The sequence below is a fragment of the Polypterus senegalus genome, chromosome 10, assembly GCF_016835505.1.
Source record: "Polypterus senegalus isolate Bchr_013 chromosome 10, ASM1683550v1, whole genome shotgun sequence".
NCBI lineage: Eukaryota > Metazoa > Chordata > Cladistia > Polypteriformes > Polypteridae > Polypterus > Polypterus senegalus.
Window position 1 is genome coordinate 62,602,158 of NC_053163.1, and position 18,836 is coordinate 62,620,993.

An 18,836-nucleotide genomic window follows, 5' to 3' on the forward strand; every position below is an offset into this window, starting at 1 on the left:
ACCCTTTGCTTTGAATCCAACTCACTACAAGTGGAGATCAGCTGACAGCTCTGCCCATCTTTTAAACCAAGTGTACAAAACATATGATCTCAGGCCAGATGACACAACTAAGTCCAAGTACTAGGTACATTTATGAAACTCCTTGTGTTCAAAATTAGTGTTTGTTATGGGCAATCCATGACTAGCATATATAATCAATAACACATTTCTGGTTAAGATCTGGCAGGCCATTCCTTCTAATCTGGTATCTCCGCCATTCTCAACATGAGCATTCAACTCGCTCAGTAAAACTACCGAGTTAGTGGGCTGCACCCTTTTAAGCGCCTCTCCCATCTTTTCTAAGAAGACTGCATACTCAAAAGTGCTATTTGTTGCATACACAAAAAAATATTCAGACTTTTGCTGGAGAGAACTCACCAGAGAGCTAGTGAGTATCCCCACACGTATCTGAGGTCTTTCACATATAGGATCTCCAAAAAGGGGAGAACACCCCCACACCCCCAGTCATGACGTTTATTTCCAGAACCCATGCTATGTGTGGAGGTGACACAAACTATGTCCAGCTGGTACTTTACACCTCACCTTCCAGCTCAGGCTCCTTCCCCTCCAGAAAGGTAATGTTCCAAGTTCCCAAAGCCAGTCTCTATTACCAGGATCTAGTCCATCTAGGTCTTTCCTGCCTGTTTTCTACTGGCATTGCACGCAAACTTATCACTCGCATGGCGAGGCCACAACATTGCTCCATATCGTCATATCAGGCTTAGCCCCGCAGGGTTATGTGAGTGGCCTAACCACCAGGCCTTCACCGTTAAATGCCACCCCAAGGCCTAGCTCTAGAAATTGGTCATTGTAACCCAATCCTAGGCAGGTAATTAGTACCTTCATGAGGGTCTTTGTTAGCCATTCTTAGCCTGACCTCTCAAACCCAAAACCTTTCACCAAGCGAGACTCTACCAAGAGCACAAAGCTCCAGACAGCCTACCTCTGAGCATCATTAAGGTGCAGGGCACCCACCACCACGTCATGATGATGGTCCAGTGTGGAGAACATCAGAGATTTCAGTGCAAAAAAATACGTAATATTTGGGCGAAACCAGAAAATACATACTTTGGTGTATAATTAGTTCTATTCTTCCTTATCAGCGCCTTTTCTGTATTCAGAGATAATTCTCCCTCTGGGTTTAAAGATAATAATAAATAATACATTTTATTTATATAGTGCCTTTCCCATGCTCAAGGCACTTACAGAATATAAGAAAGAACGGCAGGGTATACAGTATATAGCATTGCACAAACCAAATAAATAAATAAAGAAGATTACGACAGTGAATTCAGAGAAAAAAAGAAGAAAAACAGACAACATAATTGATGGTCAAGCACACACACACATACAGGTTACATGAGCATCTTGACAGAGAGGTAAACTGAACGAAGGATTATAAAGTCAGGTAGAGCTAAAAGCCTTTCTGAACAGATGAGTTTTGAGTTGTTTTTAAAAGAATTCATGGAGTCAGCTGATCTAATCAATTTCGGTAGGTCATTTCAGAGTCTGGGCGCTATACAGCTGAAGGCCCTGTCACCCATGGAGTGTAGATTAGTGTGGGGCACAATAAGACTACCAGAATCAGAGGACCTTAGTTGGAGGGGCAGGCACATAGTGATGGAGGAGGTCACTGATATAGTTTTGCGTGAGGTTATTTAAGGATTTGTAGCTTATTAGTAGGATTTTATATTCGATTCTGTAAGACACAGGGAGCCAGTGAAGACGGAGCAGGATGGGTGTGATGTGCTCGCTGCTGCTGGTTTAAGTGAGGACTGTTGCAGCTGAGTTTTGAATAAGCTGGAGCTGTGATATAAGATTAGAAGGGGCACCTGCCAGCAGCGAGTTACAATAATCAATACTGGATGTGATGAAAGCATGGACAAGTTTATCAGCATTCGAAAAGGAGAGGAAGTATCGAACATGTGATATGTTACGGAGGTGAAAGTAAGAAAGTTTCTTAATGTGACTTATGTGGGCGGAATAAGAAAGGGAAGAATCAAAAATGACTCCAAGATTTTTTGCAGTAGAGGCAGATTTGATGAGATCACTGCCAGGATGGACTGGGAAAGAGCTCATTTTATTAAGTTGCATTTTAGTCCCAATTTACAGGAGTTCAGTTTTGTTGCAATTTAATTTTAAAGAGTTCTGCTCCATCCAGGTTTTAATTTCACTAAGGCAGGTTGTGAGCTGAGAAAGCTCTGATGAAGTTCCACTTTTAACATTGAAGTAGAGTTGAGTATCATCTGCATAAAAATGATAACCCAGTCCATAGCTACGGATAATATGGCCAAGGGGAAGCATATAAGTACTGAAGAGAAGAGGGCCGAGGACAGAGCCCTGCGGAACTCCTTGTGTGACTGGCGCCAAGCTGGATCTGCTGTTGCCAAGACTAACAAACTCTTGCCTATCAGTCAGATAGGACTTGAACCAATGGAGGGCAGTGCCAGAGATACCCAGCATGTTCTCCATTCTGGACAGTAGAATGTCATGTCTGACAGTGGCAATTGCTGCACTGAGGTCTAACAGAATTAATATGCTGGTTTGTCCAGAGTCTGCTGCGATAAACAAATCATTGGTTGCCCCTAGCAGAGCAGTTTCATTGCTGTGCTTAGTTAGCCCAGAAACCATATTGAAAGGGTTCCATCAGGTTATTAGTGGTTAAGTAATTGGTGAGCTGGGAGGCTACAACACGCTCAAGAACTTTTGACTGGAAAGGTAAATGGGAAATAGGCCGAAAATTGTTAAGATCGTCAGCATCAAGACCAGAATTTGTTAACATTGGGGTTACAGAAGCGATTTTAAAAGTGAGCGGCACAGAGCCAGTGTCAAGGGATGACAGGAGGGAATAGACCCCAAGGGGGCTGGCTTTGGCCAGCTACCCAAGTCGGCAGGTTTCGGTCATAACACAATGACTCGGATCCACCCAACTACTGTTACGGAAACTTCAAGAAGAATACCCCCTGAGTCTGCGAGAGCGGGGGCGCAAAATGACTCGTTGACAGACCACACAGTAATGGACCTCAGGAATGAAAACGACAATGACATTGATAATTAGCACGGCAGTTGATGGAGAAACAGCACTGGCAGTTGCAGAGCTGTATCTGTGGCTGGAAAAAGAAGGCAGGAAGAAGTGCCTGAAAGAGCTTACCAAGGGACCTCGCATTGACCAATACTTTTTCAGAGGTAGGGCAAATCAGTCGATTGAAGCCCAGTGGCAGGAAACTCACCACAGTCCACAGGGTGTCAAAACCCCAGACGAAGCTCAGCCAGGCACAGCTCCACTAATGGACGAGAGCCCTGACCCAATCCAGCCACAGACAGCAATTGAGAGAAAGTTGTGTGGACGAAATTCTGTGGCCCAAATCCTGCCAGGAAAAAGAGTGGAGAACCATTGACTCTGACCTTGTCCATCTCTTAGAAGATCTGAAAGGGGACATCGAAAGGAAACTAGACAAGATGGGAGAAATTATATATAGTTATGGCGCTGAGAGATTTGGAGTGAAAAGCAAGAACTTCAGAGCTCAGAAGAAACCATCAGGCCATCTCAAGTCCAGGAGGCAGCAAGACATGGAGCGACTTATGAAAGACAGAAGATGCCTGCGAAAACAATGGAAGAAGGCCTCTGAAGAGGAAAGGAAAAGAATTGAGGCACTACAGGACAACATCAAGCAGCACCTTTTAACACTGCGAAGAGCAGAACACTTGAGAAAACAACGTTAGAAGAAAGAGCGGACAAGGACTGCCTTCTACAGAGATCCCTACAAGTTTGCCAAAGATTTCTTTGTCAAGGAGAAAACCGGGACCCTTAAAGTACCTATGAGGGAATTAGAGGAACACCTGAGCATTAGAGGGCAGGCAGGATCCTAATTCCTAAAGAAATCAGCTTACTAAATGTGGAAGGAAAGATTTTCTTCAGTGTTGTGGCCCGAAGACTATCCGCGTTCCTGCTGAAGAACAACTATGTTGACTCCTCTGTGCAGAAGGCAGGGGATAAGAGGATTCTCAGGATGTCTGGAGCACGCAAATATGATTTGGAACCAAGTACAAATGGCCAAGAAGGGAAAGGAAAATCTGCATGTGGTCTTCTTAGACCTGGCCAGTGCCTTCGGGTCAGTGCTTCATGAGTCACTGTGGACAGCCTTCAACTTTTTCCATGTCCCAGAGACCATCACAAGGCTGGTAAAAGCCTATTTTCAGGACCTCCAGTTCTGCATTATACTCCAAGATAAAACAACTGCTTGGCAGTCCCTACGGGTTGGCATAATGGCGGGTTGTACCATCTCCCCACTGGCCTTTACCATGGCAATGGAGATAATTATTCAAGCTTCATGGTGGGTGGTTAGAGGTGAACGTCTGAAGAACGGGCTGTGTCTTCCTCCAATCAGGGTGTTTATGGATGACATGACAACTATAACATAAACTAAGGCATGCACCAGATGCCTGCTGGACAAACTCCATGGTAACATCAAATGGGAGCGATGGAGTTTAAACCAGAAAAATCCCGCAGCATCTCCTTAGTTAAGTGCAAGCTCGTCAACGTGAGATTTCATGTTAATGATGTGCCGATACCAACAATCCTGGAAAAGCCCATCAAAAGCCTTGAACGTTGGTACAATGCAGAGCTAAAAGACTCCGAACAGGTGGAACAACTCAGGCAGGACACTATCAGCGGCCTAAAGCAATTTAACCATACAGCTCTCCCAGTGAAGCTGAAGCTCTGGTGCTTTCAGTTTGGATTGTTGCCCCCCCTCATGTGGCCAATTTTCATCTATGAGGTCACCCTATCCCATGCCAAGCGGCTGGAGAGGCTGGTGAATGTGCAGGTGCAGAGGTGGCTTGGATTACCCAGATGCCTCAGTAGCATAGGCCTACAGGTGCTGGTCATAAAATTAGAATATCATTACAAAGTTGATTTATTTCAGTAATTCCATTCAAAAAGTGAAACTTGTATATTAGATTCATTCATTACATACAGACTGATGTATTTCATATGTTTATTTCTTTTAATTTTGATGATTATAACTGACAACTAATGAAAGTCCCAAATTCAGTATCTCGGAAAATTAGATTATCAATTAAGACCAATGCAAAAAAAGGATTTTTGAAATGTTGGCCAACTGAAAGGTATGAACATGAAAAGTATGAGCATGTTCAGCACTCAATATTTAGTTGGGGCTCCTTTGGCCTGGATTACTGCAGCAATGTGGCGTGGCATGGAGTCGATCAGTCTGTGGCACTGCTCAGGTGTTATGAGAGCCCATGTTGCTCTGATAGTGGCCTTCAACTCTTCTGAATTGTTGGGTCTGGCATATTGCATCTTCCTCTTCACAGTACCCCATAGAATTTCTATGGGGTTGTCAGGCGAGTTTGCTGGCCAATCAAGAAAAGGGATACCATGGTCCTTAAACCAGGTAATGGTAGGTTTGGCACTGTGTGCAGGTGCCTAGGTCCTGTTGGAAAAATGAAATCTGCATCTCCATAAAGTTCATCAGCAGCAGGAAGCATGAAGTGCTCTAAAACTTCCTGGTAGACGGCTGTGTTGACCTTGGACCTCAGAAAACACAATGGACCAACAACAGCAGATGACACGGCACCCCAAACCATCACTGACTGTGGAAACTTTACACTGGACCTCAAGCAACATGGATTCTGTGCCTCTCCTCTCATCCTCTACACTCTGGGACCTTGATTTCCAAAGGAAATGCAAAATTTACTTTAATCAGAGAACATAACTTTGGACCACTCGGCATTAGTCCAGTCATTTTTGTCTTTAGCCCAGGCGAGACGCTTCTGACGCTGTCTCTTGTTCAAGAGTGGCTTGACACAAGGAATGCGACAGCTGAAACCCATGTCTTGCATACGTCTGTGCGTGGTGGTTCTTGAAGCACTGACTCCAGCTGCAGTCCACTCTTTGTGAATCTCCCCCACAGTTTTGAATGGGTTTTGTTTCACAATCCTCTCCAGGGTGCGGTTATCCCTATTGCTTGTACACTTTTTTTCTACCACATCTTGTCCTTCCCTTCGCCGCTCTATTAATGCGCTTGCACACAGAGCTCTGTGAACAGCCAGCCTCTTTAGCAATGACCTTTTGTGTCTTGCCCTCCTTGTGCAAGGTGTCAATGGTCGCCTTTTGGACAGCTGTCAAGTCAGCAGTCTTCCCAATGATTGTGTAGCCTACAGAACTAGACTGAGAGACCATTTAAAGGCTTTTGCAGGTGTTTTGAGTTAATTAGCTGATTATTGAACCTTTTCACAATATTCTAATTTCCGAGATACTGAATTTGGGACTTTCATTAGTTGTCAGTTATAATCATCAAAATTAAAAGAAAGAAACATTTGAAATATATCAGTCTGTGTGTAATGAATGAAGCAAATATACAAGTTTCACTTTTTGAATGGAATTACTGAAATAAATCAACTTTGTCATGATATTCTAATTTTATGACCAGCACCTGTATATGGCAAGGCTTGAAATCACCCTCACGGAATTTAGGGATCCCTTGGTCAGAGGCGCTGCTCCAACCTTGATAACAGGGAAGAGGTGGAGGCCAGGAGCAGCAGTGGCACAGGCAAAGGCTCCCCTGAGATATCGGGACATAGTGAGACAAGTGCAAACCAGCAAAGGGGCCTAGGCCTGCGTACAACACCCACTTAGCAGAAGGCTAACCTATTAGAATGGCAACGCCTGGTGATAGAGGGGGTGCGCCTCCAGGAGAAAGCGGGCAGATGTGCTAGGGCTGTGTCCCAAGCCAAGCAAGGCCGCTGGATGAAGTGGGATGGTGTGGAGAGGAGAAAGATCACTTGGAGCGAGCTGTGGAACATTGAGTCCAATATGCTGAGCTTTACCATCAGAGCCACATATGATGTCCTGCCCTTTCCAACAAACTTGCATCTTTGGTTTGAAGAGGATCCGGCCTGTCTCTAGTGTGCTGCCCCAGCAACTCTTAAACGCATCCTGGTGGGTTGCAAGACGAGCCTTACCCAAGGCAGATACACCTGGCGCCACAACCAAGTGTTGAGGAGCTTGGCAGCTGCACTGGAGAGCAAGAGGGTAACTTCCAACGCCATACCCTTGGAAGCTGAGACTGCCTCTCGGCAACGAACATCTTTTGTTTGTGAGGGGGAGAAGCAACCGGCCAAAAGAGCATTTCCAGTCTCATGTCCACTGAATGCAGCCCGAGACTGGGAAATGCAAGTGGATTTAAATCAAAGACTAATTTCTCACCTGAAATCACAATAATAAACCTGCGGCCAGACCTGGTCCTTTGGTCTAAATCCTGTCAACGTGTGTTCATTGTGGAGCTGACAGTACCATGGGAGGAAGCCATCGATGAGGCATTCGAAAGGAAAAAGCTGCAATATACAAACTTGGCAGAGGACTGGGGCTGGAAAGTGTCTGTGCATCCAGTGGAGGTGGGCTGCAGGGGTTTCGTAGCTAGTTCCACCACGAGGCTGCTGAAGGAGGTAGGAGTCAGTGGGCAGGCTCAGCAGAAGACCGTCAAGGAGCTGGCAGATACCGCCATAAGAAGCAGCCATTGGTTGTGGCTGAAGCGGAATGAGACCGTATGGGCTGCTCATGGAGCCTCCAGCGCAGCACACACCCAGGTCTGATCAGCCTGTGGTGGGCCGTCCTCGGGCGAGGATGTATTGTGATAAAGGCCGAAACACCCAATGACCCTGGGGTACACAACTGACACCTCCAGTCCTACCTAAGAAATCAATGCTGTCCTGATTACAAAGGGATTAAAACATCTAGTCCTAGTAGACATACTATTGTTGTAGCAGTCGGGATTATGGCATGAAGGCAGGAGTTAAGTGGTGTGCTGGGAATGGGGTCCAGTACACAAGTAGTTGGCCTCATCTTACAAAGCAGGTTATTAACAAACCCAGATGTGACTGGTGAGAACTTAGAGGAGGAGCTGGATGGAGTGGGAAAACAGGGAGAACTATAAACAGATGATGTATTTATATTAGTTGAATTATTTAGATCTTTAATTTTGTTACGGAAAAAGTGGAGGAATTCCTCACAGACTTCAGTTGAAGAGGTAGTTGGGTCAGATGCGGGTTTGAATAGTTTATTAACTACAGAAAACAAAACCCTTGGGTTATAGTGGCCACTTTCTATTATTTTACCATAGTGGGTGTTCTTAGCCGTAGTTAGTGCTTCTCTGTAAACTCTTTGGTGGTCAGAGAAAGCCTGGATGTGCACGGTGAGGCCAGTCTTACATGACATTCTCTCAAGGTGTCGCCCAGCTGCTCTCATAGATCGCATTTCTGAATTATACCAAGGAGTTGAATGCTTAAAGGAAACCTCATTATGTTACAATGTTTTAAAGGAGCTGTTTTATCTAATGCTGAATGAAGGGCTGAGTTATAGTGGTCAACAAGACTATCTAGTGTTGACGGAATAGGTGCAGACAGTAAAAGATCAGACATTGATCCAGAAAGGATAGAGGGACAGATATTTTTAAGGTTTCTGTAAGAAATTTGTCCCAAATAAGTGCTGTAAATGTTGGTAAAAGTCCAGAATTGCAGATCAGATCCAGTATATGACCACCAGAGTGGGTGGGAAAATCAATACAGTGATCTCTCGCTATATCGCTCTTTGACTTTTGCAGCTTCACTCCATCGCAGATTTTAAATGTAAGCATATATAAATATATATCATGGATTTTTCGCTGGTTCAAATAAAAACGGAAACCAGGTGGCGTCGCCTCTGTGAGAGACGTAAATTTGTTCGGTTTTTGCCGTCTCCGTTAAACATAGAATATCAAGTTTGGTGTCAGTGATGAGTTCTGACAGCACCAATGCTTTGCCATTAAAGAGACCTTGAGTTAAACAGTGCCATATTTGTTAATGAGGGTTCTTTTTGCACAGAGCCATGATCAGGGTTTATTTCCACATAATGTAAATCTGGCACACTGACACTTCTATTTCTAGGGCCATGAGAAGGACGGCTTATTCCTGAGCAAATGCTGCCGGTGCTCTTTTCATTCGCAGGCTGGCGGTGGTGGCGACCTGTTCCGCGATGTACATATTTTGAGCGCTGCAAAATGCTGTCGTCTTTTAGGATATTCCAGTCAGACCATTTGCTCTGGACAAACTGTTTTAATAAGAAGGAGTTTGTTATGAGAGTATTTTAGCATGATACTGGGCAATACTTATCTGAAAAGCAGTGGAGAAGCAGCACAGCACAGCAGAACCGGTAGGACAGGCGGGTGTGGTAGCATAGATGAGCGGCAATAGCAAAGCAGCAGAAAGCATAGCAGAAGGAGGTTGCAGGATTTGGGGGTTCCAATACACAGCCACAGACAGTAACGCTTGGTAGTTTCAGGCGTGATCGCCCCGGAGCCATAAACCAGGTTAGAATGAACATCAAATCAGTTCACAGTCGTAGAGTACTGTAAGATGAAACAGGAGCAGATCAGCATAGCGAATATAATCACGGAGACAGATCATCCCGAGGTTCTAGATCGCCAGGTACAAAGAAATGTTCGTAGGTCTCGTCCCATGATCCACAGACTCAGCTGTTCCCAGTCAAAGTAGAGTCCATTAAATCTGTACATATTAAGCCAAATCCATGCAATTCAAGTCGGTTGTATCCACGAACTATACGTATAATAAAAGCATAAGAAAGTGTAGAATTAAGGCGAATTTTGCGAAAAGTGTTGTTAACAGGGAGGAGCGGCAACAAAAGGCGTGCGCCAGCGTCCCCTCACCTGTTCATTAGGTAAAATATTGATGAGTTTTTTAAAATGAAAAAGTTTACGTAAAAAAGGATAGTTTCATGTGCTAGGTAATTTAGTCTCTGACTGATTCAGCAGCTTCCTTCTCCTTACTTGATGTAAATGCAATCAGGGAGCTTTTTTGGTATCTCACAACTTAATATATATACAGTAAAAAGAAAAACCTGACGTGTTAGATTAACATCGTTGTGTACCTTTAGTATTACAAGATAAAATGTTATACCTATATAAATAAAAACTAAACTGATTCTTTGCAGTCTAGTATCTATTCCTCGTAACATCAGAACTTAAACATAAGTAGTAATTTTTGATCAATATGAAATGGCAAGTAGTGTACCTTTTTACACAGTGATAAAACAAATATCAATTTGGCATTACATGTGTCCCATATTTACTAATTCCACAATAACAATTACTTTTTTATTCATTTTTATTCTTGGCTCAATGATGTCATTTCCTAGTCTAGCCATAAGTATTAAATAAATATGTATAATATTACATTCTGATTTACATGGAAAGTGACATGAGAGAAGAGCGTTAATTCTTGTTCATGATTTGCTGCTAGTGCACTTTTGTGTGGAGTTGGCATGGTCACTTTCTTTATATGCTTGTTTTGTTTCCTTCGAGGATTCTGCTTTCATCCAGCATTTGAATGGCATGTATTTGGGTTAGTAATTATCTGCATGGATTTTCTTCCAGTGCTCCTGCATCTTGCCAAGATTTTGCATAGTGTTTTACTTGAAGGCTTTACATTGCTTAAAAACAAGCATAAAATGAATTAATGGTTTGATTTGAAGTTAAGATATGCATATTATAATGGATAGAATTCTCTAGCAGCTAATTTATTTTGTATTCCATAGTACCAGAGACATGATCTCATGATTACCACAAAATATTTTTTGTATTGGATTTGAGTAAATAAAACATAATAGTATACTAACAAATGAAAAAGGAGTAAGGCAACATGCTGCTCAAGATGCATAGGCATAATCTGTAAGGTAATTCTTAAATATCAAAGGTACTTTATTTAGGTAATTACTTTAAAGGTGTGTCTGGTATCCTTTAAAAAAATAAATGGCTTCTGCAAGTAATCTGTACTTAGTCCCTTCTGATTTGTCTTGTAATGTTGTCCAGTATTCCTATGTATAATGCTATATCAGTGTAGCTTAGCTTATCTGTATATTGTTCATGGTTTACTTCACAAACTGTTATGTTATCCTCTGATTTTGCAAATAAAATATAATTTTTTGAAAAAAGAAAATTGGTATTTAATTTCTGAAATGTTTAGAAAAATATGATGAAAATAAAAACATCAAATTTTTGTGAATTTTTATTTAGGTAACATGTGCAATTTTATTTTTTGTATTAGAACATTTCAAAGCATAAATACCAGAACCGGGAAGTTTTCCTTGAGGATGTAAACCTGATTTACACTAACAGTGTAAAATATAATGGTAAGTTTATTGAAAATTTAGTTAAGCTTTCACAGTAGGGAGTATACAAATGAAAATAATTCTTACTCCCTGTCTAAACATTTTTAGAAATAAAATGTGCCAGGACTGTTTTGTTTAGGGACTGTGCACCTTGAAGAACAAGCTTATTAAGTGAAGTCCTTTATTACTGTTTTTTATTAATGGATGTGATATTAAGCTGAGATTTTAATCTTCTACAGTTGGCTGGCGCCCTGCCCAGGGTTTGTTTCCTGCCTTGCGCCCTGTGTTGGCTGGGATTGGCTCCAGCGGACCCCCATGACCCTGTTGTTAGGATATAGCACGTTGGATAATGGATGGATGGATGGACTTTAATCTTGCTGGTTTTCCTTTTGCCATTATAAAGTGAATGTATGAGGCAGTTCTAAGATAAGGAATCTTGGTTTTTGCCAAATATTTCATTTTCATTGTTTGGCTAAAAAAAAAAAAAACCTTGCATATAAGTTTCCAGTTTCAAATTAGGCCTATTAATTTAGTTAATAAATAAACTTGATTTTTCTGCTTTCAGTGCAATCAGAATGAACATTTTATGCATAGGCAGATATAACATACGGTTTGAAACTGACAGCAGACTACTAATTTGAGGATACAGACTTTCCTGTTGATCAAGTTGTTTTTCAAGGATTAATAGCATCATGAGGTGAAAAAATATTTAATTGCAATAAATTTCACAGAATCTTTTATGAAAATACCCATGCTATTATTAGTTTAGACCAGGGGTGCCCACACTTTATCGGCTTGCGAGCTACTTTTAAAATGACCAGGTCGAAATGATCTACCTACATTAAAAATGCTATACACATACACACACACACACACACATATATATATATATATATATATATATATATATATATATAAACACAGACACCCCCATATACACATACTGAGTATACTTTATACATAAAATGTATGTTGTCGTACCTTGCATAACTGAATAACCTTTATGGCACAATAACAATTCAATACATTTATGGTCACTACAGTATTTGGATTTAATAATCATCATGTGGGAAAATGCTGACTCGCATAAATATGTAGAGCTGAATAATGCAGTCGAGGAGCTTTTGAATTCAGCTGAGTGAAAAATGACGGCTGTCCGATTAACTGCGATTTTAGTTCCCTTTCTTTTTCTCAGAAAAGGAAGTCAGTTTCGTAGTTTTTATGAACAGTTCGAAAATGCCTTTCCACATTTTCCTTCTTTGGAATAGCAATGATTGACAGATCAGACAAACGCACTTCAATTGTGACATTGTGAGAAAAAAAATCCTCTTCCAATTCCACATTCAGCCCATACCCTCCCCAAACATTTTTTTTAAATCCCTTCTTTAGTCGATATCAATTGGAAAGCTAACTAGATCACAGCCGGAGTTGTGCAGTAGTTTGCGAGTGCAGGATGACCAGTGTGTTAGAAGAGAAGAGATTTCAGACTGGCCTCTTGTATGTCAATCAAGTGACAAATGCTTAGGGAGGATATATGATAGACTATTGTTTAAAAAAAAAAAAATTTTTTTTAATGCAGCGCTATCTACTGGTCGATCACGATCGACGCATTGGGCACCCCTGGTTTAGACCCTTAATGTAATTCTTTTTCGAGTGATAGGTGATAAGGGTGTGCATTATATCTGTTAAAGCGAGACACCAGGAGAACATTTGTTAGAGGTTTTCATTGTTGAAGGCATGAGGAAGCTGCCTTTGTTAGCTGTCACAACACAGATGGAGCATGGCCAGGAGTAGGCACTCCGTTACCTTCTGAAACAACTAGCATTACTCAGGCTGCATCCACAATACCATTTTTCAATTTAAAAATTAAGTTTTTATATGAAGACAATCTCCATTGATGTTAAAGTTTTCTCATCATTTTCAAAAGTATCCTTGTCCATAACAAAACACCTGAAAAGACATATTCAATGAAGAGGCTTTCCTTATGTGGGAAATTTTTATTAGGTTTTATTCCTGATGTGCAGATATTTAGATGCTTCTTGCAGCAGATGAAGAAATAATAGTTTTGGTATGATACGGTAATAATTACCTTTATTAGTGCTCCAGATAGACAATATAATTATTGATTTAAATATAAACCTCAAAAATTTGAAAGTATCTGGGAAAACCCGAGTCAGGCAGAATATTAATACCATCTTTAATGTGAACTCTTATGATGTAACAATGCATTATCAAAATCAAAACAGGCCATTTTCTGTAGATATTTAACTGAAGAAGAAAAACTCAAAAGTTAGGTTGCATACATATTCAAGCTCTACACATTAATACCGTTATAAAGAATGCTTTTGCAACAATAAGCCTTAATTCTTTTTGGAGTAAGTATGTACCAGTCTTGCACATTGCTCAGGAATGATTCTATTTCCCATTCTTCCTGGCAGAATTTACAGAGATCTTATCAGTGCTTTATACCAACATCTAGGCTGGTGGGGTGGCGCTTCAACAGCAGTTTTCAAATAGTACCACAGACTGAATAAGTTTAAGATCAGAGCTTTGACTTGACCCTCCCAAAACATTCACCTTTCTGTCTGTTTTTTTTTAGTGATTCCAGTGTCACTTTGGCCTTATGCTTATTGTCATACTGATAGATAAATTTTCTCCTGAGCCGTAGATTGATAGCAGACAGAAACAAGTTATCACAAAATATTCTGCAGTTTTTGTGCACACCCATTGTCCCTTCAACTCTGACCAAATTCCCAGTCTCAGCATATAAAAAGCATCACCATATTTTACAGTAGATATGGTATTTCTTGAGGTATGGGCATGTTAGTTTTATACCACACATACTTATTTGAAGTCTGGCCACAAAGTTCTATTTTGGTCTCATCTGACCATAAAACCTTCTCCCACATCTTAACTGGGTGTTTCTCGTGCTTTTCAGCAAATGCCATATGTGCTTTTATGTGGACCTTCTTAAGGACTGGCTTCTTTCCTGCTACCCCTTGCTACCCTGTTTTTTAGAGAGCTCTTGAAATTGTAGACCCATGCATCCTCTCTCCAGTTTCATCCAATGAGCATTGCAGACTTTTGACAGTGACGGCTGGATTTTAGTAGTCTCTCTTACCACTCAACAATGTCTTGCTCTGAAGTTTAGTTCTGAGGGACGGCTTGTTCTAGTAAGAGTCTGGGTGCTGTGATAATCCTCCCACTTTCTGGTAATAGATCCAACAGTGCTTAATGGGACATTCAGACTCATCAATATTTTTGGTAGCCTTTTCCTGCCTTGTACATTTCAGTGACATTGTTTCTCACATCAGCAGAATGTTCCTTTATCTTCATTTTTGCAGCGATACCCCAACAAGAAATATGGCCCTTAAAAAAGAGGTTTTTATATCCAATGAGATATGGAAGGCTCACAAATAGTACCCAGTTATGTTTAATTATAGTTAAATGACTGTCACCTTTGTGTCGTATGTGATTCATTTGTCATTTGTGTAAGCCTGGAGCTTCCATAACACCGAGGATTAAATACGTATTCAACACTAAATTTTGAGTTTTTCTTCTTCAATTAAATATCTACAGAAAATGGTTTATTTTGACATTGGAAATGTATTGTTACATCATAAGAGTTCACAATAAGAATACTGAACGAGTAAATTATGTGTACAAATGTTTTGTTATGTTGAAAATTATGATGACTTTCACAGGATATGAATGCTTTTGCACGCCACAGCAAACAATTTTAACAAAGCATGGACGGTCTTAAGGCTCTAAGATAAATCTTTAGAGACCTTAATGTTTCTTTGCCCAGAGTATGTAATGTTATCAAAAAGTTTGAGGCCCACAACACTGTAGTCAATCTCTCTGGACATGGATCCAAAAGAAAAATTGATCAAAGATTGCAGTGAAGTCTCAAGGTACCCAGTTCCAGAGGCAGCATAGCAACCCCAAAACATGAGTAAACCTCCTCTATGTGTGACTGTACAGATGGCATTCTTTTCTTTGAAGGGTATTTTTTGTTTTTGGTTAAGAAAAATATATTGTGCTCTGATTTGGTCACATCTGTGCATGGGACATTCTCCCAAGTTTTTAGCTTGTTGGTCAGCTGATCGAGGTTCTTTCGCCCTAATTCAAACAATTCTTCTCTACAATCAAGAAAATCAAATGAGGTTATGGTTTCAGACTAAATAATTGAATGACATTATATCATATAAAAAAGATTAATATCTTGATACATAAGAAACAAAAACAAAACTCTGAATTTTAGAAATGTGTTAAAGTATATTTTCATGATAACAATTTTATAGAAGTAAACAGTTTATTTTTAGTGTTTCATATCACTTGTATAGTGTTAACATCTGTTTTTCTGCATGTATTTGAAAAATAAAATAAATGAGAAAAAGAATACACAAAGCTCATATAATGCAAGTATATAAGGAACCTATCCACTTTAAGTTAAAAAGATTCCTCTGTAGCATAAAAGTGGATCTTGCTCTTACTTGCTGCTATGATAAGATATGACATATAGAGTAATGCTACTAATTTATTTGCAGCTTTTGTAGGTAGGTAGTTTGATAGATACTTTATTGATTCACATGAGAAACTGCATTTCTAGATAAGCCTAAACACAAAAACCTAAACAAATTAATTCAAGATGAAACCTTAAGCTAAATAGACATAATTAAATGTTTATAATCTAATTTAAATGTAACATTAAAATGGAAGGAAAAACATAGTATAGCCAGAGGTTATGTTATAAAATTTAATGACAGCTGGATAAAGACCACCCTGGAGCACAACAGTAGAATAAACATTTTGCTGATGGTGCTCTGTAGATCATCATGGGCTGTAAGATTATATATTTAATGCAATTTTACTTTCAGTGAATACCAAAGTAGTATGGGTTTATTGCATGTGATTTAAAGTGTACATTGTTTCAAATATAAGGGTTTAGAGTTGGAAGTATTATTTCTGCTACACTGGTCTATATATGTGCACGCTTTATATTCACCATTGCAGCTCCATGCTAAATTCTGGAACATAATTTAAAGTTGTTCATATTTCAGTGTTTGACAGGTCATATGATCAGTTTAGTGCAAAACCATGTTACCTTTATGAGAGGATCGCCTAATTATAACATAAGCCTATAAGCTTACGCTCTTAGTTGTGTCAAGTTCTGCTGCAGCATTTGCTTTATCTCAAATCTCATAGTAGAAATTCACCTTGTTAGAAGAGGTACATCCTCTTTCCTTGTATAACTAGTGATGATTTATTTCTTTCCAAACATTTTCTTTTCAGGTCCTGATAGTCCATATACAAAGACTGCACAGGAGATCATCAGTGTTTGCAAGCAAACTCTAGCTGAGGTGAGAATATGATTTAAAGCCCTAAATCCTACTTTATTGTCCTAAAATTGCGAGAATTTAATCTAATGATGATTCTTCCTAAGAGGTGATGTCTTGCCGAAATCTAAGAAACACCAACATGTGTGTTTCACATTTTTGAGAACAACATTAAGAGATCAGCAGTCCTAACTAGTCTTGTCTTAAGTCAGTTATGTGTAAGCAGCAAGGCAGAGGTCATTGCTCACTAAGAATAATATTTTTGATTGGCTCAGGATCTTCCAAGCACTGAAAAATTGAGTCTTTTGAAAAAGTAGGTAAATGGCATGAAATCTTTTTTTCTTTTTTTAATATATGCAGACATCCTATGATTTGATCTTCATTTAAACAGTGTCTATAGATAAAGATTAATGTAATTCGGGGGGGAGGATTTTGCAATAATTTATTCACTGAAAAATTAATAGATTTCCATCTGTGAAAAAATAACCACGCCCTTGGTTCTATTCTATTGTCACCCACTGTCTCTGACGTCACCTGAGAAAAAGTTTTCCCTACTGCTCTAAGCAGAACTTTTTCAGCTGTGCAGAGTTTGATTGTGTGTCTTGCATGCACAACCTGTTTCAAATCCTCTGACATCACCTTGATGGGGTTCAGATCTGAGCTTTGACTTGGTATTCTAAATTCTCCATTCCTAGGTGGTTTTACTGGTAGGTTTAGGATCATTGTCATGTTGCAGGGTTGAACTTCAGTCTTGTGACAGTCTCACAGATAAGCATGGTAGAATAAAGAATTCATACTGTATTATAACATTTCTACCACCAATCATAGTTTTTTTTTCTTCTCGTAAATGCTGTTTTTGTTTTGCCGTGATTGTCTTTTCTCTTTGAAAAAATAACAATATTTGCATTTGAGCTCTTACTTTTCATGTTTACCAGAGTTTGTAATATTTAAATTTCCAATATTTAAAGTCTTACAGAAGTAAGCAAATAAATGTCACATCTCTATGGACAGGCTCATTGATAATGCCAATAATGGCAATTTATAATAAAGCTCTGAGTTCAGGAGATTTCATATGCTATAGGATTTTAACCATTTGCAACTTCCTGCCTTTCAGACAGAATTCCATAAAATGTTTTTATTGGATGTAGCATTCTTTCTTTGTTACATTTTGTCACCCTCACACTATATGCACCCATTTGTACATTATGTAAAATATTATTATTAGAGTATCTCCAGCCTCCTTTCACCTGCTGTAAGGAATGTGTTATGCATCTAACAAAGCAAGACCTTCTAAAATCCTGCTCAAATTGTGCCACCAGACCACATTCAATCAACTACTAAAGATCAAATATAGTAGCTGTTTTGCTAGACTTGGTTAGAAAACAAGGATTAAGAATTGATAGTATGTTTAGATTAGGCAGGGCTCAGTTCTGTGCTGCAATTTATAATGGATGAATTGGATATGTATTTCATTGGCCTCCTGGTTGTTGCATGCTGTTTTAGCAAGTCTGCCAGTAGTCCTTTCTTGTAACAAGCAAATTCTGCCTGTGTTTGCTTCTTGCTGTTTTCCTACAAAGTTTTGTCAGAATGAAGTGGTACTCGTCACGTTCAGCTGCCACTGCGCACAAAACTGTGGACCTAGGATTAGGAGGAATAGGTATTATGAAACAGTGAATACTCAGCTCAGGGATCAATGATACCACAACCCAGGATGGTAAATTAGGGAATCTCACTAGGATCAGAAGGGCCATGTTTGTGAGTACTGTACTTTATACAAACACTCAGTAGTTTTCATTCTATTAAACACTTTGCATTGGCACAATGCCTTGCTCAAGTCACTAGTATTGCTGCAATTGTTAGCCTGGCAACCACAAGAATAAGGCATATATATTTTCTTTGTGCAAGATCTCCGTATTTATCAAGGAGTAAAAGATCCATTTGGATAGATAACTTTCACTATGTGATTTATCATTAACATTTTTAACACATGATCAGCTATAGTGAAATTTTCAAGTTTATTCTGAGCTCAGAAACAAATCAGAATGCAGATTAACTACAGGCAACAATCATTTGTTTATATGGTGCAATGATGAGAAAAGGCTGAAGCCTGTATATAACATGTAAATAGGCAATGTCTTGTGCACTATGGAGTTTGTATTTATGAACTTTAAAATCAAGTGGTTCGACCCACGTTTGTCTTCATCCATATCCTTTCCTGTTATCACTCCCAGTTTCTCCCATAGTCCATGCTTTATTTACTTGCATACTGTCTGTCA

General features: G+C 39.7%; 1 protein-coding gene across 2 annotated transcripts in view; it reads left to right on the forward strand.

The window, feature by feature from the left end:
• The window catches only part of taf1 (TAF1 RNA polymerase II, TATA box binding protein (TBP)-associated factor), a 140,792-nt gene that overhangs the window by 106,854 nt on the left and 15,102 nt on the right, over positions 1-18,836 (forward strand). For both annotated transcript variants that reach the window (XM_039765844.1, XM_039765845.1), the window contains exons 34-35: positions 11,158-11,242; positions 16,517-16,584. In XM_039765844.1, coding sequence (XP_039621778.1) covers positions 11,158-11,242; positions 16,517-16,584 — 153 coding nt within the window. The remainder of the gene's footprint in view (positions 1-11,157; positions 11,243-16,516; positions 16,585-18,836) is intronic.